This window comes from Trachypithecus francoisi, unplaced genomic scaffold (genome assembly GCF_009764315.1).
Source record: "Trachypithecus francoisi isolate TF-2019V2 unplaced genomic scaffold, Tfra_2.0 Lachesis_group8, whole genome shotgun sequence".
NCBI classification, from domain to species: Eukaryota; Metazoa; Chordata; class Mammalia; order Primates; family Cercopithecidae; genus Trachypithecus; species Trachypithecus francoisi.
Window position 1 is genome coordinate 65,163,026 of NW_022681473.1, and position 26,377 is coordinate 65,189,402.

The 26,377-nt window shown below is 41.9% G+C and overlaps 1 protein-coding gene across 7 annotated transcripts in view; it reads right to left on the reverse strand.

Annotated features, from left to right (window-relative positions):
* P4HA3 (prolyl 4-hydroxylase subunit alpha 3) overlaps positions 1–14,455 on the reverse strand; it is a 39,828-nt gene extending 25,373 nt beyond the window's left edge. For 6 of the 7 annotated variants that reach the window (XR_004435614.1, XM_033203774.1, XM_033203772.1 and 3 more), the window contains exons 1-4: positions 14,194–14,455; positions 7,034–7,176; positions 5,192–5,415; positions 118–267 (exon numbers count right to left, since the gene is read on the reverse strand). Coding sequence is in view for 6 of the 7 variants with exons in the window: in XM_033203774.1 (XP_033059665.1) it covers positions 118–267; positions 5,192–5,415; positions 7,034–7,176; positions 14,194–14,393 (717 nt within the window). In the remaining variant the exon portion in view is untranslated. Of the gene's footprint in view, positions 1–117; positions 268–5,191; positions 5,416–7,033; positions 7,177–13,528; positions 14,092–14,193 lie in introns of those variants that run through there. The other variant, XM_033203776.1, reaches the window with a different exon arrangement.
* Between the last annotated feature and the right edge of the window lie 11,922 nt (positions 14,456–26,377).

Below are 26,377 nucleotides of genomic sequence, written 5' to 3' on the forward strand. Positions count from 1 at the left end.
GGTCCTATTGGGAAGATGAAACAGATTAAGATGTGAAAATGCTTAGAAATTGTAAAGCAGCTATAAAGGATTTCACTTAGTAAAATAAAAGCAAGTGAGCTTCACTTATTCCCTTACCTGGAAATAGGCAAAGGCCAAGTGATCCAAGGCATCTTCTAGACTTGCCTCATCCTCTGTCTTCCACTCTCCATAAGATCCTCGGAAGAGACTGACAGCCTCCTCCAGCCATGGAATGGCATGGTAATAATCCCCCATGTCATAGGCCACCTACACAGAACACACAGAACACAAGTACCATCGCTAAAGCCTTATTCCACAGGTAGAAAAAGAAAATGACAATTCAAAGAATAAGAGGACCTTTGGAATCCAAGAAGGCAGGTTTTAATTTCAAACTCATTTTAATTCAATTTATTAAGCATCTACTATATACAATGCATTGTATTAGGTGGAGAGGAGACATAAGGGTTCTTATGCTTGAGGAATTTATAATCTGGAGGAGAAGAGAACATGACCTCAACTAACTTTAATTTGGGACAGAATGTCATGAGTGCTCCAAGGAAAATGCATACTATCCTGTGGTGGCACAGAGAAGGGAGGAGACTTGGGAATCTCAGAAAGCTTCATGCAGGAGGTAGCATCTGAGACAGGCCTTCCTTGAAGAAGGAAAAGGATTTCGGTGAGCAGAGACTGGGAAGAAAAGCATTTTAAGATGAGGGAATGGCAGAAACAGAAATCTAAAGCAAGAATGTGTTCAAGCAGTCCATCGTGGCTGTAGCTAGGGTGAAGAGAAACAAAAAGTAAACTTGAAACAGCAGCATGGGCTAAGCAAATTACAGTCTTGAATATCATATTTTTAGGAAGATATTGCTGGTAGCAATGTGAAGAATGGATTACATTCATTCATTCATTCATTCATTCATCTATTCAATATTTACTAAGTATTTTCTCTGTGCCTGGTGGCCCTGTCCTGTAAGAGCTTAAATCAAGAGGGGGCCCGTGAGTAAGCCAATAATTGTAACACAATGCATTAGACACCATAACGAAGGCAGACATGGAATACTATGGAAGCTCAATGGATCTGTTCTGTATTAAATGCTGGAATGCCAGCAACATGGCAACATGTACCAGACATAGCTCCTGTCTCCTCATAGTTTACAGTTAACTAGAATACCAGAGCTGCAAGTGGAATTTCCTGGAAGTTGATACTGGAGACAACATGGAATTGTAAAGTTACAGACTAGGAAGAACTCTTACAAAATGATCTAATTAGGGTGTAACTTCCTGACAGAGAAAAATCCTAGAGATATTGCAGTTCTGCAGCCTAAATAATAAATCATTTTTCCTTCAAGTCTGCCATTAACCTGTTGTTTCATTTTTCTGCACCTCAAGTCCTATTTGTAAAAAGATTGAGCTAAAAAATGCTAAAAATGACTGAACTTTTCACGACAAGTTAACTTGTTTAATTAAGATTTCCATGAATAGGCCGGGCGCGGTGGCTCAAGCCTGTAATCCCAGCACTTTGGGAGGCCGAGACGGGCGGATCACGAGGTCAGGAGATCGAGACCATCCTGGCTAACACGGTGAAACCCCGTCTCTACTAAAAAAAAAAAAATACAAAAAATTAGCCGGGCGAGATGGCGGGCGCCTGTAGTCCTAGCTACTCGGGAGGCTGAGGCGAGAGAATGGCGTAAACCCAGGAGGCGGAGCTTGCAGTGAGCTGAGATCCGGCCACTGCACTCCAGCCTGGGTGACAGAGCGAGACTCCGTCTCAAAAAAAAAAAAAAAAAAAAAAAAAAAAAAAAAGATTTCCATGAATAACTTCAAGTCCCAGCAATATGGTAGACTGAAATAACTGGAATCCTTCCGAACACAAATTCAGACACTTTGAATAAAGTATAAAAAGTGTTATATTATATATTTTCAAGAAATAAAAAAACAGAAAATATCAGGTACCAGAAACAAAAAAGGACTAAAAGCCCAAACCATAAGCTTATGAGCAGATGCTGACGTTCCTTAGCATGGGGGTGGGTGTTAATCACAGTAACCTTGGTGTTCAGTAACCTTGGGTTATAATGCCCATATGAGGATAGAAGAAGAGCTGTTCTTAGACCTGCCCCAAGCCCAGGAACTGGAACTAGGACACCCGCATGAAATTGGATTCTATAAAAAACTACACCTTAGGAGAAAAGGTAGACCAGAAAAAATTTGCCTGCTGCCTTAATGAGACAAGATTTGTTTGTTTCTGTCTAGCTCTGTGTGGGATTGTAAACTAGTTCAACCATTATGGAAAACAGTATGGCGATTCCTCAAGGATCTAGAACTAGATGTACCATATGACCCAGCCATCCCACTACTGGGTATATACCCAAAGGATTATAAATTACTCTACTACAAAGACACATGCACACGTATGTTTACTGCGGCACTATTCACAATAGCAAAGACTTGGAATCAACCCAAATGTCCATCTGTGACAGACTGGATTAAGAAAATGTGGCACATATACACCATGGAATACTATGCAGCCATAAAAAAGGATGAGTTTGCATCCTTTGTAGGGACATGGATGCAGCTGGAAACCATCATTCTTAGCAAACTATCACAAGAAGAGAAAACCAAACACCGCATGTTCTCACTCATAGGTGGGAACTGAACAATGAGATCACTTGGACTCAGGAAGGGGAACATCACACACTGGGGCCTATCATGGGGAGGGGGGAGGAGGGAGGGATTGCATTGGGGAGTTATACATGATATAAACATCATGCACATGTACCCTAGAACTTAAAGTATAATAAAAAAATAAAATAAAAAAAATAAAAAATAAAAAATAAAAAAAAGAATATTCTCAATTTTGAGCCTCTACTTCTTGTGAGTATAGGGTTTGAATCTGCAATATTCATATGGTTAAGGAACTCCTATGTCAATAAATGAATATAAAAATGGATCTAAGGCCAGTGAGAGCACCAGAGTTTCTGGAAGAAGAACACCCAAAACTCTCTGGAGGGATATTCCCACAACTCTAGGCACATGGATTCTCTTAGGGGGAAAATGTCCTGCTGAAAATAAGCTCCCAAACATGACAAACTATATCAGGAAATAATCCATCATGAGCAAGAGTCAACAGACACAATAGCATGATGATGGAATTAGACAATTAAGAATTTCAGAAGATAGGCTGGGTGCAGTGATTTATGCCTGTAATCCCAGCACTTTGAGAGGCTGAGGCAGGAGGATCACTTGAGGTCAGGAGTTCAAGACCATCCTGGGCAACACAGTGAGACTCTTATCTAAAAAGTAGCTGGACATGGTTGGGCACACCTGCAGTCCTAGCTACTTGGGAGGCTGAGGTGGGAGGATCACTTGAGCCCCCCAGGTGGGAGGATCTCTTGATCAAGGCTGCAGCGAGCCATGATTGTGTCACTGTACTTACTTGGATGGCAGAGCGAAACCCTAAGAAAAAAAAAAGAATTTCATAAACTAGAAACTTCATAATCCACAGAGGAAGGGATTGGGGAAGTATAGATGAAACAAATTTGGCCACATGTTGATAATTATTGAAGCTTATTCTGTGACTTGGCAATACCACTCCCAGGTATTCATCCAAGAGAAATGAGAATAAATGTCCATAGAAGGACATAAAAGGAGGTTAACAGTAGCTTTATTCACAGTAGCCCAAACTGGAAGCAATCCAAGAATCTGTCAACAGGAGACTGGATCAACAGTTTGTGGCATATTCATAGAATGGAATACTACCCAGCAATAAAGAGAAATCAACTACTAACAAATGATGCAATATGGATGAATTCCACAGATATAATGTGCTGAGTGAAAGAAGCTGGACTCAGAAGGGCATATACTATATAGTTCAGGATCGCGGCTACCTGGGCAAGGGTGGAGCAGAAGGGGTGGGGTGAGTGATAAGGAGGATGAGTGGGGTTTTAGCTGTATGTAACGTTTTTTTAAAAAAATATATTTTAAAAAATGAAACAAATATAGCAAAATTTGAACATATATTCATTACAATAATAGATATAATTGCTTGCTATATTATTTTATGTCCTTTTCTTATATTTGAAAAGTTTTCTCTCTCAAAATAAGTAAATAAATATAGAAAGAAAGATTGCCAGTAAGACTTCCAGGAAGTGACTTACTAAATTTTTGACATACGGCTTTACTTTCAGAAAGGCCTCACTAATGAAGCATATGTTAGTACCATACATCAAACTATTTACACCTGGCTTAAATTTAAATCAGCCATGAACATGATGATTGAGCTCTGATTCCACTCAGGATCCCAGAAAAGAGAAAACGGTAAGTAGAGAGACTCAAGCAGCCCACTCTGCCTTAATTTGGAAGACTGACTCCCAAAATTTGGAATCAGGACACATGAGACCCACTCCCAGATCTGTTGACAAATACTGTAGGTGTCAGGAAAAATACACCTTACTGCAATAAACACTTTCAAAGTTAAAATGGATTTGCTCCATTGCTTTTTATGGCAAAGGCTGGCAAAGAGTATATTACAAAATGATCTCAAGTGGGATTACAACTTATAATCAAAGATCGGTTAAAGACCTCAGATGGGGGGGTGGTGTTTCTGAAGTCTATTTCCTTAAGTAATGTTAAAGCGAATGGCTTTAGATTTTGGACACTACTTTAATTTTGTATTTCTAAATGCTTAGGAAATGTTGCATTGGATTCCAGAAAGTCTCAGAAGGCTGTTTCCATGATCCTACCTTTCCATCACCATCTCTTACCTTTTCCCCAGCCTTGTGTCCCTGACCCCCGATTTCCCTTTCTACCCAAGGGTTCATGCACTGGCCGGGTCCTATAGTTAGGGTGACCAAAGGACCATTTTTCCCAGTTCATGTCTGTTGTTCTAGCATAATTAATAATACCTCTTTCAATCTCAAGAGTGTCCTAAGCATATAAACACCTTTATTACTATGGAAAGGGCGAGATTTGGAGTCAAGACTGGGTTCAAGCTTTAGTTCTGCACTTAAAATTGCATAATCTTAGGGCAAGTTATTTACCCTCTCTGAATCTTGTTTTCTTTCTCTGAAAATGGAAATATCAAATTTCCAAGTTTACTGTAAATATTAAAAAGAAGTAAAAGCAATCGGGACACAGTTATTTCATCCATAAGAAACCAGAGCCAAGCAACTGGCCCTCTCTCGAATATTGTTACCTTGCCGACTTGGAAGCAGTCATCCCCTGTGAGAGAAAAGAGCCGTTTGGGGCTGTACAGGTCAGTGATGGCAGAGCCAGTGACTCTCTGAAAGACACCTCGGGCCAGGCCTTTCACATTGAGCATGTACACGTCCTGCAGCCGCATCAGGGCCCTTGCTGCTCCCTCAAGGTCCTCAAAGGCTGGAAGGTCTTGCTCCACCTTCTCATAGCCATCCTTCAGAGCTGTAAAAGTAGTAAAAACATCAACCTGCCATTCAAGAAACAGGAGTTGGGCATTTAACACATGCAAGGCATGACCACCTGTTCAAATATTTAATGAGATCAAGTTGGATTTGTCTTTGTGTTCCCAGAGGCAAGCACAGTTCCTGGCACAGGGTGGATGCTTAATGCAATTCTGAATGAGGAACATTCAGAATGAGTGAATGAGGAATAAAAACTAAGGCACACGGCTTCATTATATTGTCCTATCCTGTATGTTTCCAGAAGTCTTGCTCTTTAGGGAAACAACTCTTCTTTTTCTTTCCTTTTCTTTTTTTTCTCTTCTCTTCTCTTTTCTTTCTTTCTTTTAATAGAACTAGGATCTTTTTCTGTTGCCTAGGCTGGAGCACAGTGGCATGATCATAGCTCATGCTTGAATTCCTGGGTTCAAGTGAGCCTCTCACCTCAGCCTTCTGAGTAGGCAGGACTTCAGGCACACGCCATCACATCCATCTAATTTAAATACATTTTTTTGTAGAGACAGGGTCTTGCTATGTTGCCCAAGCTGGTCTCAAACTCCTGGCCTCAAGTGATCTTTCCAACTTAGGCTCCTAAAGTGTTGAGATTATTGGCATGAGCAACCGCACCCAGCCTCTTCTCACTGTTAGCTTTCCCAAAATCAACAAACTTCTTTTTTTTTTTTTTTTTTTGAGACAGGGTCTTGCTCAGTCACCCAGGCTAGAGTGCAGTGGTGTAATCTCAATCTCAGCTCACTGCAACCTCCACCTTCTGGGTTCAAGCGATTCTTGTGCCTCAGCTTCCCAAGTCTACAGGCATGTGCCACCATGCCTGGCTAATTTTTGTATTTTTAATAGGTTTCGCTATATTGCCCAGACTAGTCTCGAACTCATGAGCTCAAGCAATCTTAGCCTCCCAAAGTGCTGGGATTACAGGCATGCGCCACTGTGCCCAGCCCAAAAGTCAACACTTTTTTTTCTTTTTTTGAGACAAAGTCTCACTCTGTCGCCCCAGGCTGGAGTGCAGTGGTGCGATCTTGGCTCACTACAACCTCTGCCTCCCGGGTTCAAGCAATTCTCCTGCCTCAGCTCCCGAGTAGCTGGGATTACAGGCATGTAATCCCACCACATCCTGGTAATGTTTGTATTTTTAATAGAGACGGGGTTTCACCACGTTGGTTAGGCCGGTCTGGAACTCCTGACCTCAAGTGATCAGCCCACCTCAGCCTCCCAAAGTGCTGGATTACAGGTGTGAGCTACCGTGCCTGGCCGTCAACAAACTTCTTAAAGCACAAAGCAGAATAAATTGGGAAAGTGATCTTGCTATAGATGACAGTGTAGTGACAATTTAATGAAACAGAAACTACTAGAAGACGATTATTTTCTATACATATATAAATGGAAGGATTTATCTTGTACTTCGTCACAGGATTGTATAATGTATAATCATATAAACCGATTAGCAAGGGGGGCTAATTCTTTGTGCTAGCTAGAGCTAAGGATATTAAGTAATACCCACCTACTCCATTACCCTTTGAAATCACATCCCAACAGAATCTCTCTCCTGACTGGTGAGTCAGGAGATAGAATCTTCTCTCTTACCCTCCAGCCCTCCTCCTCATTACCTCGGATGTTCTCACTGGCCTCCAGACTATGTACCACATTCCTCCAGTCAGACTGTAGGCGTTTGATGAGAGTAAATGCAAGCAGAGGGTTAGCCACAGGGGTTGTTGAATCCTCATGCAAAGAAAGTACCTTGTCATAGAATCTGAAAGAAAGGAGTAGAATGATCTCACCTCCTGATATGACCACTACACCTAGGGAAGGCTGGCATGGTGTGTGTACATTAAGAGTAGCTAACATTGACATGCTGAACCTCTTGAGATTCACATAATAGTCCAACCAAAAAGCCATGCAAGCACAAAGAATATGAAAACTATAGATACAACAAAAGTAGGTCTGCTCTTTTGTTCATTGAATGAGTCAGTCTATATTAATCAATTACTGTATATCAGGCACCATGCTAGAGATATAAAGGCAAGACAGGGTCTAGCTCTCAAAGGGATCACAAAGTCTTTTTCTCCTGTCATCACTGTATATGCAATACTTAGTATCTGGTAGAAACTCAAAAACACTATTGAATTAATTATAACCACTGTGATGTGTGCTGTATAGTGGTCCCCAACCTTTTTGGCACCAGGGATGAGTTTCATGGAAAACAATTTTTTCCACAGACCAGGAGCATTGGGGGATGGTTTTGGGATGAAACTGTTCCACCTCAGATCGTCAGGTATCAGTTAGATTCTTATAAGGAGCACGCAACCTAGATCCCTTGCATGTGCAGTTCACAATAAGGTTCACGCTCCTATCAGAATCTAATGCCGCCGCTGATCTGACAAGAGGCGGAGCTCAAGCAGTAATGCTCCCTTGCCCACCACTCACCTCCTGCTGGGGGGTCTGCCTCCTAACAGGCCATGGACTGGTACCGGTCCCTGGCCCAGGTGTTGGGGACGTCTCTGCTATGAGAGAAGTGAGCATATAATGCTGCAGCTGTGCAGGCAGGGCAGCTCACCCAGGTGGGAGTTAGAAGGGGGAAGGAAAGGCTTCCAAGAAGAGATGGCATTTGATCTGAATCTGAAAGGATTTGTTAAAATACTGAAAGCTATGACTTATTGAGCTCCTACCATGTATTGGCCTGTTGAACGCTGTAAATAGGTTGTCTCATTTAATCGCCCCCCACCTTCGGACCTACCCTTAGTGTAGATTTAATTTTACCCATTCCATGGAGAGGAAACAGAAACAAAGCCACACCGTTAGTAAAGGGCAAAGCCAGGATGGAACCTAAGTCTGACTAACTCCGAAACCTGAGTTCTCAGCTGATTATGCTATATGGTTTCTTAAGGAGCTAGAACAAAGAAGAGAAGAGTATTTTTCAAGCCAACAGGAACCATTAGTGTACAAAGGCACAGAGGCTTGAGATATATTTGTAGTAAGTCAATCTACACTAGTTATTTGCTAGATGTCAGACTCCATGCGAGATTCTAAGGATACAAAGGCAAGATGGGGTCCAATACTCAAGGATTTCATGGATAAGAAAATAACTTTTTTTCTCATCACTCTATACCTAAATTCAATACATATTTCTATGAAAGAATGAATGAAGAATACTCTCCTAAGAGCTAAGGACAAAATTCTGAATAAGGAAATAATCTTGGCCTCAAGGATCCACAGTTTAGTGAGTAAGGAATATACAAATAATTACATTACAGATGCAATAACAGATTTGAGAACAAGGCTTGGTGGGGAAGACAGAGAGGGGATGATTAATTTGGCCAGAGCAGGTTAGAGAAGGCTTTAAGTGAGAGTGGTACTGTTAAAACTATGACTTGTTCACATATATAAATGTGAGAGAGGGTCAGGAGGAGGCCACTTCAAAACTGCAAGCACAAGACAAGGAGAGTCTGAACCACGACAGCGACGGAGAATGGACTGGGTTCAAGGAAGGAGTTTAGGAAGTGGTGATGACTGTAAAGCGGAATAAGAGTGGGATTGTCCAGCACACTTTCAACCTTTCTAGCTTGGCAACAATTGCAGAAAAGGGCAGAAATGATAGGGCCTGAAGTGATCATCTTTCTAGTTAATTTCCCTTCTCCAGTGTCCTTCAACAATGTTCACATAGGCAAAAGATGCTGGTATACTATGGTTAATTCCATTTCTAAAACACCAATGGAATTTATATTACTGAAATTTATTATCTATAACAGGACACATTAAGGGTACTATTCCTGCTCTCCAAGAGTTTTCCCCCTCATTTTAAAATTATTAACTTCAAAAACAGTATAACAAGAATGGAAGTAGAAGAAAAAAGAGTTTGTGCAAAGTGAAAAAAAATGAACGTGTGCAAGCGCACTGGAGACTATGAGTCCTTTGGCAAGAGTGGGGAACTTCTGCGAGGAGACAGAGATGAAAGTGAAAAATAGAGGAAGTGGCAGGGTGATAGGATTTCAACCCCTTGCAGCAGAGTCCGATCTGAGGATTTCTAAAGAGTGAGGTCCTTAACTATGAAATGAAGCCTGAAATAGAAGACGACAGTCTTGAGGCTTCCAAGGAGCCGAATGTTCAATTCAACATAAACTAAGGAACAAGAATCTGGACCTGGGTCTCCCAGTGGGAAATGGGAAGCCTGTCAAGTCCCAGGGTGTCTCTGATCCCAAAGACAAGGCAGTCTGTGAGCTGAAGCTCTAGGGTTTTGAAATGAAACCAGCCTCCAGGGTGTGGGAACTTTACTACCCATTGTTTCCTGCTTTGGCTCCACATGGAACTACTTAGGGAAAGATATTCCACTGCTAGATGAAAAAACTTAACAAGCGGAGACTTGGGCTTGAGTCCAGCTTAAAGAGTAGGTGTCCAGGAACAACTGAGGCTGAGAGGGCAGTGATTTTATAAGACAGCTGGATAGGAAGGAGCTGGGGGAAGACCCGAGACTTATTCTGACCCAGCCTCCAACTATCACTCAGTTTCCTCATCCATAAAATGAAAGAACTGGTCTAGTCTAGAAGATTTCTATGGATCTTTTCAGCATGCACATTCTGTTATTTCTTCTGATCACCCCTTCCACAACTGAATAAACAGATTCCTCATTAGCTTGAGGACTAATGTTTAACAGGAATCAGAGGAAACTGAGGCACAAAGGTAAAATGGTAAAGCAGAGAGGCGAATATTTGCCCCAAGTCATGCATCAAATCAAATGTGCTATCTACTTCCTTGTTTTCTTAGCACCCCTCCTTGCATTTTGGGGTTGATTTGTTTAGGTCAGGGTTTGATCTCTATTGCAGCACATCAGTTCAGTCCAGTGTTTAGATATGCCACTTTTCTGTCACACAAAGAAAAAAATCTCTCAACTGATAACTGAGGTTGACTTAGAATCCAAAAGTTGGCCCTAGCCCAGCCTCTGAGCACACAGCGGTTTCCAGCGTCTGGAAACTGAGTTACTGGATGCTGAATTCAAACCTCAGGGTTTCCTAAATGTCTTTTAGCTTTGACAAATACTGCTGAGAATGGAAAATCAGATCCTTTCCTTCAAGAATCTGCACATAAAATTTGCAACCCAATCCCTGCATTAAACATAGCCTGGGCAGGTTATCCAGCCACAATACACGGGCTATTTCACCTCAATATGTTTTGCCTTTGGAATTCAGAAATGGTTTTGCCTCAGTTCCTCTGGGACATTCTTAATGCTTAATCCTTAGCACAGAAAAAAATTGCTGCTGACACTTCTCTTTCACTCTTGGTGGTGTTTTAAATTACAAAAACAGCAACAACAAAAGCTAGGGTAAACTCTCTTTATATACATAACTAGTATACGTACCATACTGGCATATAACCGTATATACTATAACAAGTATAATTTTTATTCATTAACTTGGAGTAGGGAGTAATTCCAACCTCAAGAATATTGCATTTTTCTATCTCAACCAAGCCTTGGAAACAGCCTCTCAAGTTACATAAAATCACCAGATTGGGAGTATAGAAAAATTAGCAAGAACTGCCAAAATCCTTGTTTTAAAAAGCAAACATAAAGCTGGGCGCGGTAGCTCATGCTTGCAATCCCAACACTTTGGGAGTACGAGGAGGGAGGATCAATCACTTCAGGCCAGGAGTTCAAGACCAGTCTGGGCAAGAAAGTAAGACCCCGTCTCTACCAAACCAAACCAAACCAAACCAAACAAAAACAAAAACAAAAAAACCCTAGCCAGGCATGGTGCGCATGGTGGTGCGCATCCGTAGTCCTAGTTACTTGGTAGGCTCAGGCAGGAGGATCACTTGAGCCACAGGTTTGAGGTTACAGCAAGCTATGATAGAGCTGCTGCACTCTAGCCTGGGTGACAGAGCAAGACCCTGTTTCTTAAAAAGCAAACATTTCACTGGGTTTTAGAGCAGTCACTAGAGAAGAGAATGATAGAATGCCAGTCTTCAAAATACCAAACTAAACTACAAAATTAAATGTTCATAAGTCACCTGAGAAAATAATCGGGAACTTTTCTGATTTGTTTTTTATCTAGGCTGTCACAATCCTAGTTAATCCTTAGAGCCAAAAGTGGGGCCTAGTTTCACTAGTTGGTCTTAAAATAAAATAAAATAAAATAATAAGCATAAAGGCTTAGCATTTGTCCAGCAATTGTTACATGCCAGGCACAATGATAAATACTTTTACATGGTACTCTTAATCCTTCAACAACCCTATGGTGATAGGTACTATTTTTATCATCATTTTAAAGATTAGGAAACTTAAGCTCAAATAGGTAAAGTAACTTGTCCCAGATCAGAGCCAATGATTCAAATAGAGGTCTGTTAAACTCCTGAATTTACCGTTCACCACCATGTACTGTGGCCACTAGTAAAACCTCAGTTAGTTAGGGGCTTGGTCTATGTCTTGGTATAACAGATAAAAGAAGTGGTAGGGATAACATAGCATAATAGGAAAAAAGTTGGATAAACAGTCAAAACAACTGTGTCCTAGTCCTGGATTTGCTACCTGTTAGATTTATTAATACAATCTTGAATAAGCAATTAGACTTTAGTTTTCCTGGGTTTTAACTGATTTCTCAACAGTTAACAGTGTAATACAAATCTATTTCAAAGCACTGTGTGTGAGAGAGAATCAAATGAAATACGGTTTGTATGAGACCTCCTGCTGCGACAAAGTTGTGGCAATGATAATGGTGGAAAGACAGTGAAAGAGACCAGCATGGCGGAGTAGGGTTGGCCAGCTGCTTTGGCCAAAACGCTTTGAGTGCTCTCTTCTGAGAATGTAACCTGAAAGACCAGCACAGGGATTCTGACCCCCCATTCCCGTCTCCATCTGAGCTACCCAAAGAAAGAGATTACTGGTATGAAAACAAGCATGGGTAGCAGGGAGCATGCTGGGCTCTGAAATCAAGCAGAAAAAAGTCTTTCCTATTTCCACCAATAAGCTTGGACTCCAATGACTCTGGGCTATGAACAAAAAGAAAACATTTGGCTCAGTCAGCATGGACCCATCGAATACTAGACAACTATGCTATACCAAAAAGTGACAATAATTATTGAAATGATCTTCATTTATTGTTAAAATTAATACATACTTATATTGTACATTGTCACACTATTTCAAGCTGTTTATATGCAAGCCACATACTTAAGGACAAGCACCAAATTAGCTCATTCAGTCACTATTAACCAGATCTCTCACAAATACTTTCCACCCACAAAATGCTTTTCTTCTACATAGCTCTCTCTCACAGTCATGGGGTCTCAAAGTTTTGCACAGGGTGACAATGGGTTTGGGGGTCACACTGGACCTCAGAGTCACTCCCCATTCTATATACCTTCTTCTCATGTCACCCCAGAATCAGTATTACTATCACATACACTCGCGCAAAGTTTTAAAAGCGGTGCATTGTGCCGTCTTAGCTCAATGAGAAGGTCGTCACGTGATATAAGTACAATATTAATATATCCAAATAGTGACGTGGTCATAACCACTCTGTCAGTGTTGTAGGCTTCTTGATGTCCCAAGCAGAGAAGGCGCAGCACATATTCATACAGATGCTATTATATACAATCATTTATCTTTCATTTTTCTCAGTTGGACACTGCCAAAGTTGATTCGTGACTATGGTGCCTCAGTATCCCAAGTCTAACAATCTTTTATGCCACAGTGTGTAGCACTAGAGTTTGTTGATTGTATATCAAAACAATATTAGCTGAGCATCCGCTGCTGTGTGCTATACTTAGTATCTTCTGCATCAAGTATGTTTTTTCACAGTGCTTTTTTGATATCAAATATGTTGACACACATATAACATCTCAGTTATCATTTAGTATTTAGAGAGCTTCTACATGTGTAAGGAGAAGGAAGAACTGAAGACATAGAGGGTAGTGGACATCTGTGATTCACAGTCATGGTGCTACAGACCCGAACTCCTTGAGGGCAGAGTTGGCTCTTGTTCACCATTTTATCCCCACTACCTGGAACACTGCCTGGCTCTTAGTAGGCACTCAAAAATGTGTGTTCTATGAATTAATGAACTGAAGCATTATTCATATAGCGACCTGTACAGTTACTCAGCATCACTCACATGCAGAGTATGATATCCACAGCGTCGTGCCCATCCAGTGCCAATGACATGTAAATCTCACATATGGTGAAAGACTGTCATCTGACTCCTAACACTAAACATCAGCTCACTAGGTCATGCGGTGTTTCACGATCGCCCCCTGAAAGGTCAATACTTGCATGGCTAAAGCGTCACCATATTCTCTCCATCTCACTCTCACAGTGTCTCTGTCACAGCACCGTCCACTGAGTCTGTGTCAGTGTGACACAGGGTCTGGGGATCACACAGCTTCGCACAGCACATTGTGAGGTCCTAGAGTCACCCCAACCCGCTCTTCCACAGTGTCTCAATTTCACTGTGTGACGCTGGATATGGGGGGGTGCCACCGTGTGTGTTATGGAGTCTGCAGTCCCACACAGTGTGACCCAACCCTCGCCAACACCTCATGTCACGGAGTGTCGGGGTCCCACACAGTGTGACAATGGGTCTGGGGGGGTCACACTGGCCCTCAGAGCCACTCCCCACCCCACGCCACAATGTCTCAGTCGCACGGTGCGACAGTGGGTCTGGGGTCCCACGCAGCATGACAATGAGCCTGGGGTCACACTCAACCTGAGTCACCCCACGCTGCTGCACAGTGTCTCCCACTGAGGCCCCTCGGTCGCTCCCACTCGCCGTGCCCTCACCTAGTCAGGTCCCGCAGCCGCGCCTCTTCCCCGCGCAGGTACCGCCTCAGCAGCCCCAGCAGCCGGCGTTCGGGCCCTAGGGCGCGCGCCACGCTGGTCAGCGCCGAGAACGTGTCGCCCCGCGCCGCAGCCCTTTCTGGGTCTCCTGTCCCGAGCGCCAGCACCGCCAGCAGCGCCGCCAGCCGCGCCCCTGGACCCATCGCCAGCGCTAGCGCACTTCTCAGACAGTCCTGGCCTCGCGGCGCCAGCCGCTCTTGCCCTGGCCAGCCCCGCCCCTTTCCCCGCCCCCTCCCGGCTCAGGCCCCGCCCCCTGGCCCCGGTCAGTCCCCTCCGCCGCCCAGTCTCGCCCCACGCCCCCTGCCTCCTTCCTTGTTTCAACGCCTCACCTCGCTCTCTAGCCCTCAGCTCCTCGGAATGCGTGGGGGCTTCCTGCAACATCAGTGTCAGCCGCCCTCCACTAAATCGCGACCCTGTGAAGGTGTTTCCACTGTGCCCATCACACAAGGAGAAACTGAGGCGGGGGCGGGGTGAGCGATGAATTCACAGGTCTAAGGCTGTGACCATCCCCAAATATTGTTAACACCATGCTGACAGCATCCCTAAAATATCCGCCCCTCTGTACCATGGAGTGGGAATACACAAACACCACTGGATCCCCACAGAAGAGCCAATGTTGCGTGTGTGAATAGCTGCGCAGGCAAAGAGCGGCAAGAGGGCAGCGGGCAGGAAAACCCTCACAGAGGGCGTGACATCTGAGCCATCTGAAGGATGAATAGGACTCTGTCAGGATGTGAGTGTATGACAAATCTAGGACTTACAGAACCTGAAACTCTGGGGTCCTGATGTCACTGCTTTACACAATATACCTAGAGTCACTTAGGCAAACAAAAATATTGCGATTATTATAGCCTACTAGGCTACTTACTCTATTTCCCCCTTCTTAATCATTTCCCAGGCAATGTTCATTTTTTCAACAAATATTTATTAGCACCTATGTTAATGTGCTGACTACACAGAGAAATAGCAGATCCAATCCTGGACTCAAAGGAGGAGACAGATATGTAAACAAGTAATCACAACAAAGTGCTGTCAGAGTAACTGAGGATTGTGCAACGTGCAATGGCAACACTGAAGAAGGAACTCTCATCTAGGGGTTGGAGAGGGCTTCAGAGAGGAGATAATGTGTGCTGGTTCAAAAGGATGAAGAAAATCGGAAGTTGATAGGCAAGGAAGGAGTGGGCTTTCCTGGCAGAAGGTACCTGTGCGTGACAAGGTTTGGAGGTAGAAAACAGTTTGAGTTCCAGAAATGATGAGAAGTTCCTTGTGCTTGAAACTATCAGATTGCGAAGGGCCTTTGCATGCCATACTAAGAAATTTAGGTGCTTTTCCTCTATGAAAATCCAGTGGAAGTTTTTAAGGTGGCAATAATTGTAATAACAATGGCAATAGTAAAGACAGCAGTTAATACTTACTGTTTCCTGTGTGGCAGGGGCCATCCAGAATAGTTTACATATATTAACTCATTTAATTGCTATCCAGAGTATTTTATATATATTAACTCATTTAATTCTCATGCTGACCTTACAGCCTAGGTAGTAGTAGTATTCTTATAGTATTGTTAGCCCCACTTTACCAATGAGAAGACTGAGTTGTAGGGACAATCAATAACCTACTCAATGTTAATCACTTGTGGACCACATTTGAGGTGTGCTGGTAAACCAGTTCTCTAGGAAAAAAATTAAAGTTCTGATTTGTGGCATTTGCCAATTTCTTTGGTGTCAATTCTCCCACAGTGGCTGATTTCAACATAAGAATATTTCATCACTGACTGCGGTTGGATAAAGATGCTAACAATCAATTCTTGTGAGCTGGGGTGAGCCAGCTCCAGCACACCACTGCTTGTGTAGACATGGAGATGTACCACGCAGATCCCCCTTCAAAGAATTGCTGCACAGCTGCAGGGAATGTGAAGAAAGCTGTAGGAAGCTGCAGAAGGGTCTCCAGCGGTCAGCTGCTTTAGGATCTATCCTACAGCAGAGAGCAGTCTTGCCTAGGGAAATTTCCTTCCTGGGGCAACCCTAACCCAGCAACGGAGCAAGGTGAGGGAATCAAGGCCTAGTCATTTTGGTCCTTCGTGAGACAATTCTTACAGGCAATACTAGCTCCAGCACACCTGCCACCTTGATCAAGGCTTCATCAAGCCTCTTTGACTTCTTCCTCTGCCCTTTCTTGCTTCCTTTCCCTTTCATAGATGTTGATCTCTCATAAACATCTTGCACCTCAAACTCCATCTGAGCCTCTGTTTCTAGAGAACCCAATCTGTAACATCAACTCAATCAACATACATAGTAAGTGGTAGAGAAGGGACTTGAATCCAGGTCATGTGGATCCTGATTCCATATTCTTAATCACTAACAGAGGCAGATTTACCCAGAAGGTTTTGAAGATTAAGCTTCAAGGCTCCTACCTTGCACAAACTCTTTCCAACTGAGTAGCCTTCCCATAGAAGCTGCTCTGACCATAGAAGAATAGGGACTGTGGTAGGCAGAATCACGCCCTCCCTCCAAAGATATGCATGTGTTGATTCCCAAAACCCTTGACTGTGTTACCTTACATGGCACAAGAGACTTTACAGATGTGATTAGGTTAACGATCTTGACATTGGAGGATTATGCTGGTTTATCTTGGTAGTCCCGATGCAATCATGAGGGTCCTTAAATGTCATAGAAAGAAATGTGACAATGGAAGCAAAGTCAGAAAGATTTAAAGATATTTAACACCATATTGCTGACTTTAAAGATGGAAGAAGAGGCCACCAGTCAAGGATTGTGAACAGCTTCTAGAAGCTGGAAAGGCAAGGAAACAGGTTCTCCTCTAGTGCCTCCAAAAGGAACAGAGACCTGCTGACATGTTGATTTTAGTCCAGTAAAACCCATTTCAGACTTCTGAACTCCAGGACTGCAAGACAATATATGTATTGTTTTAAGCCACTGTGTTTGTGGTCATTTGTTTCAGCAACATTAGGAAACTGATAAAGGAACCCAAAGGTATCTGTTTTGTATTGTCTCTATCTCTTTAGCCCAAAGGGGCAGTACTTCTATTGATAAAATTATCTTAAAACCTTTGAGGATTTCCTATAAATTTTACTGGAGTTCTTTCCATTAGACAAAAACCATACCTATATTTCTTCCCAAGAAGTGCCCTTCTCTCACTTGGGCTGAGACTCAGGGTGGTGGTACAACAGTCTTAAAAGTCTTTTTATTTTTTTAGAGATAGGGTCTTGCTCTGTTGCCAGATTGGAGTGCAGTGGCATGATCACGACTCACTATAGCCTTGAACTCCCAGGCTCAAGTGATCCTCCTGCCTCAGCCTCCTGAGTAGCCGGGACTACAGGCACATGCCACCATGCCCAGCTCGTTTTTGTATTTTTTGTAGAGACAGGGTTTCACTATGTTGCCCAGGCTGGTGTCGAACTCCTGGCCTCAAGTGATCCCCCTACCTTGGCCTCCCAAAGTGCTGGGATTACAGGTGTGAGCCACCACGCCCAGTCAGCCCTAAGATTCTTAGAAGCATTTCTTTTTCCTGGTTGAAATATAAGGTACACCCATAAGATTCTTAGAGACCTTCTACAAAACCACAATATAACCACCAATATTAGGAAACTAACATTGACAAAATACTAATACTTCGAGTTCACATACCTTCTTCAAATTTTCTTGATTGTACCATTTAAATGTCTTGTGAATCTAGGATCCTATCCAGGACTATTTGTGTTGTTGTCATATCTCTTTAGTGTTCTTCAATCTGGTACTGTTCCTCAATTTTTGCTTACTCTCTACTATCGCGACACATTTGTAGATAACAGGCCAGTTATTTTTTGGAATGTCTCAATTTGAGTCTGTCTGATGTTTCCTCATGAGTAGATGCAACTTTGGCAGGAACACAACTGGAATAATTCTTTGTTCTTCTCAGTGCATCATGTCAGGAGGCATAGTATGTTGATTTGTCCCATTGCTGGTGGTGTTAATTTTCAGTACTTGGTATAAATTATGTATGCCTGGTTCCTCCAGCATAAAGTTAATGAAAAAGTATTTTCTACTTATTAATTGGTAGGTTGTTACTACTTATTGGCATTCTCTGGTAATATAGAGCTTTCTCTTCTGTCCCAGTTATTAACTTATTCATTTATCTCAATATGTATGAATTCATACATGCTATTGAAAGAATTTTAATTAACAATTTATTTGATGCTCAAATTATCCTGCAGTTGTCCTGGCCAACACAAGTTGACTAACCCCTTCAATATGGCTCTTGTGTCCTTTTGATATGTCCCCTTTACTCCTCTCATTCTATACTTTGTTATTTATAAGCTATTGCAGGTAATCTTGTACTTTCTTTCCCAGCCCCAGTGAGTGCTGGTTCCTTTTAACGGAAGAGTATTCAGAAACCAAGATTTGGGTGCTGGTGTGCTTACTGTGACTGGGATGCTGCTGCCCTCAGGTTCTTTCAGCAGATAGAGCTAGGAAATTGTATATAATAATTTTGTTAAATTTATTCCTTAAGTATTGTCTTCTTTATAAAATTGAAGTATAATTCACATAGTATAAAATTTACCTTTAGTGTACAATTAGTTGATTTTTAGTATGAATATATTCACAAGGTTTCAAAACCATCACAAATATCTGATTTTAGAGTATTTTCTTTACCTCAAAAAGAAACTCTGTACCCCTTGGGAGGCTGAGGCAGGAGAATCACCCGAACCTGGGAAAAGGAGGTTGCAGTGAGCTGACATCACATCTCTGTAGTCCAGCCTGGGTGACAGAGTGAGACTCTGTCTCAAAAAAAAAAAAAAAAACAAAAAGAAAAAAAGAAACCCTGTACCCATTAGCAGTCACTCCCTCACGGCAACCACTAATCTACTTCCCATGTATGTGGATTTTTTTTATTCTTGGCATTTCATATAAATGGCTTTGTGTGGTTTTTTAATACTATTGTAAATGAAATTTTTTCTTAATTTTATTTTCAGATTGTTCATTGTAACTGTATAGGAGTACAATTGATTTTTGTATATTGAGCTTAAATCTTGTAACCTTTTAAACTCATTTAATGTGTCTATAATGTGTTTTGTGGATTCCTTATGATTTTACATATAGACAATCATAACATCAGAAAATAGATTACTTCTTCCATTCCAATCTGGATGCTTTTTATTTATTTATTTAGCCAAAATGACTTGGCTAGAATCTCCAGTATAACGTTGAATAGAAATGGTAAGAGAAGGCATTCTGGTCTTATTTCAGATCTTAGGGGAAAAGCTTTCAGTCTTCTGCCATTAAGTATGATGTTACCTGAAGGTTTTTTGTTAATACCCTAATCAGGTTGAGGAAGTTCCCTTCTGTTCTTAGTTTGTTGAATGCTTTTAATCTGTAGAATGCATTTTCTACCTTTGCTGAGGTGATCATGTGGTTTTCACCCCTTATTTTCTTAACATGGTGTGTTATATTGATTGATTCTTGTATGTTGAACCAACCTTGCATTCCTGGGATAAATCTCACTTGCCATGATGCTGGATTTGGTTTGTTCATATTTTGTTGAGGATTTTTGTATCTATATTAACAAGAGACGTTGGTCTGTGGTTTTCTTTTTATCTGGTATCTTTGTCTGTTTTGGTCTCATAGAATGAGTGGGAAAGTGTTCTCTCCTTTTCTATATTTTTGTGTGTGAATTTGTATAAGATTGGAGTAAGTTTTTCTTTAAACATTTGGAAAAATACACCATGAAAGTCATTTAAGTCTGGGCTTTTTTTTTTTTTTTTTTCCTGTGGGAAATTTTTTGATTGCGGAGTCAGTATCTTTAGAAATTCTTTTAGAGCAAGTCTCCTGGCAAAGAATTCTCTTAATTTTCTTTCATCTAAGAATGCAGCTATTTTACTCTTATCCTGAAGTATATTTTCACTGAATGTAGAATTCTGAGTTGACCTTTACTTTTTCTTTTTTTTTTTTTTTTTTTGAGACGGAGTCTCGCTCTGTCACCCAGGCTGGAGTGCTGTGGCCGGATCTCAGCTCACTGCAAGCTCCGCCTCCCGGGTTCACGCCATTCTCCTGCCTCAGCCTCCGGAGTAGCTGGGACTACAGGCGCCGCCACCTCGCCCGGCTAGTTTTTTGTAGTTTTTAGTAGAGACGGGGTTTCACCATGTTAGCCAGGATGGTCTCGATCTCCTGACCTCGTGATCCGCCCGTCTCGGCCTCCCAAAGTGCTGGGATTACAGGGTTGAGCCACCGCACCCGGCCTACTTTTTCTTTTTTCCTTCCTTCCTTCCTTCTCTCCCTCCTTCCTTCTCTCTCTTTGTCTCTCTCTTTCTCTCTTTCTTTCTTTTCTTTCTACAAGGTCTCACTCTGTTGCCCAGGCTAGAGTGCAATAGTGGTGCAATCATGGCCCACTGCAGCCTTGATCTCCTGGGCTCCGGCAAAGCTTCCGGAGTAGCTAAACCCACAGGCACATGCCACCACACACAGATAATTTTCTTTTTTTGTAGACACAGGGTCTTACTATGTTGTCCAGACTGGTCTTGGACTCCTGGGCTCAAGCAATCCTCCCGCCTTGGCTTCCTAAAATGTTGAGATTACAGGCATGAGCCACCATGCTCATTTTCTAAAAATCTTTTTCTCATATTCGGATTAGATAATTTCTATGGGTCTATTTTCAAGTTCACCCAAGTTTTCTCTTTCCCATGTTATCTGTATTCTGCCATTAAGTCCATCAGTGAATTTTTTATTTTGGCTATTATACTTTCAGCTCTAACATTTCCATTTGGTTTCTCTTTATGTCTTCTATTTGTTTGTTGATACTTTCCATTCAAGAGTGTTCACCTTTACTTCTTGGAGCATTTTATAATGCCTAGCTTAAAGTCTTTAACAATTTCAACACTTATGTTCTCTCTTCATTGGCATCTGGTGGCTGTTTTTTCTCATGCAGATTGAGATTTTCTTGGTTCTTTGTATGCTGAGTAATTTTGGATTAAATACTAAACATTCTGAATATTATACATGTCTAGATCTTGTTTACATCTTATGGAGAATATTCATACTTTCATTTTAGCATGCAAGTGACCCAGCTGGATACAGGCCACAAACTGTAACCTATCTTTGTGGCTGTGGTTAAAATGTCAGTTCAGTTTTCAAAGCCTTTCAATACTATTCAGACCTCTTTCAGTTGTACATACTCAGTGGGCAGTCTTGGATCTGGATAGTGGTTTATCCCTTTATCCCATTCCTCAGTACTCAAATCTACGGTATGCTATTCAGTATCAGATCCATGCGTGCACAGCTCAGAGGTGAACCCAGGAATTACGGCATTGCTCTCCCAGGCTTGTCTCTCTATGATATTTGAAACTTTACAGTCCCCTGAGGCTCCCCTTTTAGGTCCTCTCACTGAAAACCTGAGGTTTCACTTACCCCATTCTGCTATGTACTTCTCATGACTGCATGTATCCAGGGCCAAGTAACAGGAAGACAGAGTCCTCAAATGCCTGCTCTGTGTATTCTGTCCAGGTTTTACAATTGCCAGGGTAGAATGTATCTGTTTCATCTTCCCCACAATCAGAACCTGCTAACTATAATATTTTGTTTTACTTCTGGATCAGAGAGGAATTGTTGAAGTCACTTTAATAGCAGTGTTCCAAGTTTAACTAAAACAAACTAAACTTTAATAAAATTATGCTACAAGTGTAAATAATTACATGATGACATTAGAATAGGTATTTTCCAAGCACTGGTAAGTTTGTGAGGGCTCAACTTACATCCCTGTTTGAAACAACTTGCTAAATAGGAAGTTTTTTTTAACCTGTATTATTCGACCATCCCTATTTCTGAATGTCAAAATAGTGAAAAATGTATATTAGCTTTGAGGAAATGTTAGTATAATAAGGCTTTTGAGTATTAAAATGGAAAAACATTGACAGAAAAGAGTTGAGGAAAAGATCAAGATTTTCAAATAATTATCAGAGAAAGAGAAGGGCTTCTCTGGAAATAACAACCATCCTCAGCTTCAGCTTGCGCCCCTCTCCTCTGCTCGCTCCACTCCAGCCATGCTGGTCTTTTGTCTTTTCATTTCCTGCCCTTGGCAAGCTCTTTTCTGATTCATGTGGAACTTCTGACAGACTAAATCCTACTCATCCTTTGAGTCATATCCTCAGGGACATTTTATTTGTCTGCAGACTAGGTTCAAGTCTTCATATTATTCAAAACACACCCAGTATTTTCCCTTGGTAGCATATATGACAATTATAATTTTTTATTTGGGCCAGGCACAGTGGCTCACGCCTGTAAACCCAGCACTTTGGGAAGCTGAGGCAGGAGGATCGCTTGAAGCCAGGAGTTCGAGACCAGCCTGGGCAACAGTGAGAGCCTGTCTCCACACAAAAGTTAAAAATAATCTGGTTGTGGAGATGTGTGAATGCAGTCCCAGCTAGGAGGCTGAGGTGGGAGGACTGCTTGAGCCCAGGAGGTTGAGGCTACAGTGAGCCAGAATTGCACGACTGCACTCTAGTCTGGGTGACAGAGTGAGAGCTTGTCTCAGAATAATAATGATGATAATAATAATTATTATTATTACTTCTTATTTGTATAATTAATGGCTATCTGCTATACTAGATCATATACTTCATATAAGTGAGATGGTTCCTAGCTGAGTGCCTGGCAATTGCAGGTACTTGTTTAAAAGTATAGAATAGGTTAGGTATGGAGGCTCATGCCTGTAATCCCAACACACTGGGAGGCCCAGGAGTTCAAGACCAGCCTGGGTAACATAGAGAGACAAAAATACAAGTATTAGCCAGGACAGGTGGTGCATGCCTGTGGTGTGGGCTACTTGGGAGGCTGAGGAGAGAGGATCTTTTGGTCTTGGGGAAGTTGGGAGATCAAGGCTACAGTGAGTCATGACGGTGCCACTGCACTCCAGCCTGGGCAAGATAGCAAGACTCTGTCTCAAGAAAATAATTGTTTTTTTTTTTTTTAGATGGAGCCTTGGAGTGCAGTAGTGTGAGCTCAGCTCACTGCAACCTTGGCCTGCCAGATTCAAGCAATTCTCCTGCCTCAGCCTCCCAAGTAGCTGGGACTACAGGTGCCTGCCACCATGCCTGGATAATTTTTTTTATTTTTTAATAGAGACAGGGTTTCACTGTGTTGCCCAGGCTGGTTTTGAACTCCTGAGCTCAGGCAATCCACCCACCTCAGCCTCCCAAAGTGTTAGGATTACAGACGTGAGCCACCACGCCCAGCCAAGAAAATAAAAATAAAAATAAGAGAATAGACAAATAAAGTAGAAAGAGCATTCAAAACAATCCTGTTAATCTCTTTATCAAGTGTCCCTAGTGCCAGTCCTCTTCCAAATCTTTTGAATTGCCTGTCCTCACAATAAGTCTATGAAGTATGTATTGTCCTGCATTTTACAGTTGAGAAAACCAGCTTATGGAAATGAAGTGACTCAGCTGCAGATGGTAAACCCAGGGTCCCCAGCTCTCAGTTGAGTGCTCTTTCCATTGCATCATTACTTCACGTCGCTCATTATCAGTTCCTGGGTTAGCCTCCCTTTTACGTGAAATATTTTACTCCCTGGAACATTTCCAGGGACTCACATCACCTCAGTTTTTCCTTTATATTATGAAAGGATGAAATCAATAGATCAATGTTTCTCAGTGTGGCCCACAGCCTATTTGCATCAGAATTATTCAGGTAAATGTGGCTGTTCTTATGAAAAATTCAGATTCCAAGGTCCACCCAGATTCATTGAATTGGACTGTAAGAGGGTGAAGGACAGGCAAAGTCCAGGAAATCTGCATTTTTAACAGGCTCTTGAGGTGATTCTTACACACATCCGAGTTGAGAACACTTCATTGGGTGATCTTCAAAGTTCCTTTCCGCTTTGACAGTCTTTGCTTCTAAGACATTAAGTTTGGGGGGCATGTCTTTGCATCTCTATCATCTTTTACAAAGCCTGGAACTCAATATACTTTTAGTGAACAAATACATTTGTATTCGAAAGACCCAGATTCAAGTTGCTGCTTAGGTAGGTACCGGTTGTGATTCCCTGGGAAAATTACTTAATGTTCTAGAAATATCATTTTTAAGATGGAAATAATAACAGTCTGTATCCTGGCTGCCAACAGCTGATGTGGAAGATAAATTAAATCATGTTTGTGAAAGCTGTTACGGTGGTTCCAAGTTGAAGAATCACTACAGGCATAAAGTGAGCACCAGCAGGGGTTACTAAGTCCTTCAGACTCACAGGTGGCTCACACACAGCTCTCTCCAGTGGAGTGAACGGGGAGCCTATTAAAACACAAAAGAAAACCGATCCCACCTTTGAAAAATCACATTTCCATTCAAAGTAGGTAGGTTCTTTCCATGGAAATAACGTGATTTTTTAAGAGAGACTCCGAGGCATTGCCACAGTGACCCCTAGTGGAACTTACAAGCCAACTCAAACCCACCATCCTAGTCCTACATTTGCTGTTGGCTTAGCAGAGTGATCGATTTATTAATTCAATATATCTGTTCTTCACATAGGCTAGGACATTTTTGTGAAGCTTCTCTTTGTCCTCAGAGCCTAGCATTCATCCATCCATTCAACTATTACTGAGCATCCTGGGTGCCAGCTGCTGTGCTTGGCCCCAGAGGGATACAGCAGTGGAGTCAGTCGGGATCCTCACCCTCAGAGCCAGGTGGGGACAAGTTAAGAGTGAAGACAGAGAAGCAAACAGCCAATAATAAGAGTGACACATGCTCCGAAAGAGGAAGTTCATGGAACTATGGAAGCCACTTTCTTTGGCAAAATCTCAATGATCTGTTTTGAGAATAAGCATAGCACATTGAGGGATGAATGGCAAAAACGAGGCATGAAGTGTAAACAGGAGCCAGATGGCGAAGGGCCTACTCTATAAATAAATTTAGATTTTATTCTAAGGTCAATGGGAAACACCTGAATAGTTTTAAGCACAGGAATCATTCGATTTTTGTTTTTTAGGATCATGCTGGCTTCAGTAGGTAGAGCTGATGGAAGGAGGTAAGACAGGAAGCAACTGCATAGTCCAGGTAAGAAGTGAATATTAGGTTGGGAGGGGCATACAGGGAGTTTAAAATATATTGATGAAATGGCATTTCTTTCCCTGGGTGGTAGGTACAAAGGCACCCTATTCTTTACGTCTTACATTTATACTGCATAAATTATGTAGTATGTGTGAAATAGTTCATTTAAAAACATATAGAACTCACAGGGGGAAAAAACTATATATTTTTGATATGTACATATGTCACATAAAGATAAAATTTGGAAGGGAAGGATGGCCTCCCACTTTGTGATGAGGGTAGCCTCTGAGGAGGTATGGCAAATTGTAAAAATAGCCATGATCCTTATTCCTCTCCGTATCCACACCCTTTGCTATATGACTTTGTATCTCCTGCTTGAACCTGGGAAGTTCTTATTATTTTCTTTTGCCAATAAATTGCAACAGAGGGAACAGTGCATCAATTCTGAGCCTAGATGTCCAGAGGCCTTGCACGCTTTGGCTGTCTCTTTTGGGGCTCTGCCCAGGCACCCAGCGAATACCCTGGGCTAGCCTGTTGGAATGTGAGAGATCGTGTGCAGCATTATAGCCAACCCAGCCGCGGCCATCGGAAATAAACCAGCACCCAGTCAACTTGGCAGCTGACCACCAACAGATAGGTGGACTCCCTTAAGACCAGAAGAAATACCCAGCTGACCTCGGTCAAAACTGCTAACCCACACAACAGTGAGATATATAAATAGCTGCTGTTTTAAGCCACTAAGTGTTGGGGTAATTTGTTTTGTAGCAAAAGTCGACTGATACAGAAATTGGTGTCTGAAAGTGAGATGTTAGGCCTTTAACAAAACCCTGAAATTTGTGACATTGGCTTTGAAACTGGGAGTGGCTGGAAACTGGGAAAATGGCAAGCAAACATAGTGAGTCTGGGGAAATGATGGGAAATTATTACTAGAGGCTGGAAAAACAGTAATCTGTGTTTCATAGTGGCACTTTATAAAGACCTCTGCAAGAATTAAAGTGATGTCTAGTTGACCTCTAGACAAAAAATACTTCTTGGAAACTTAAGAGTGAGATCCCACAGAAGCCCAATTCAGAAATACCAGTAATAAAATCTAGAGAGAT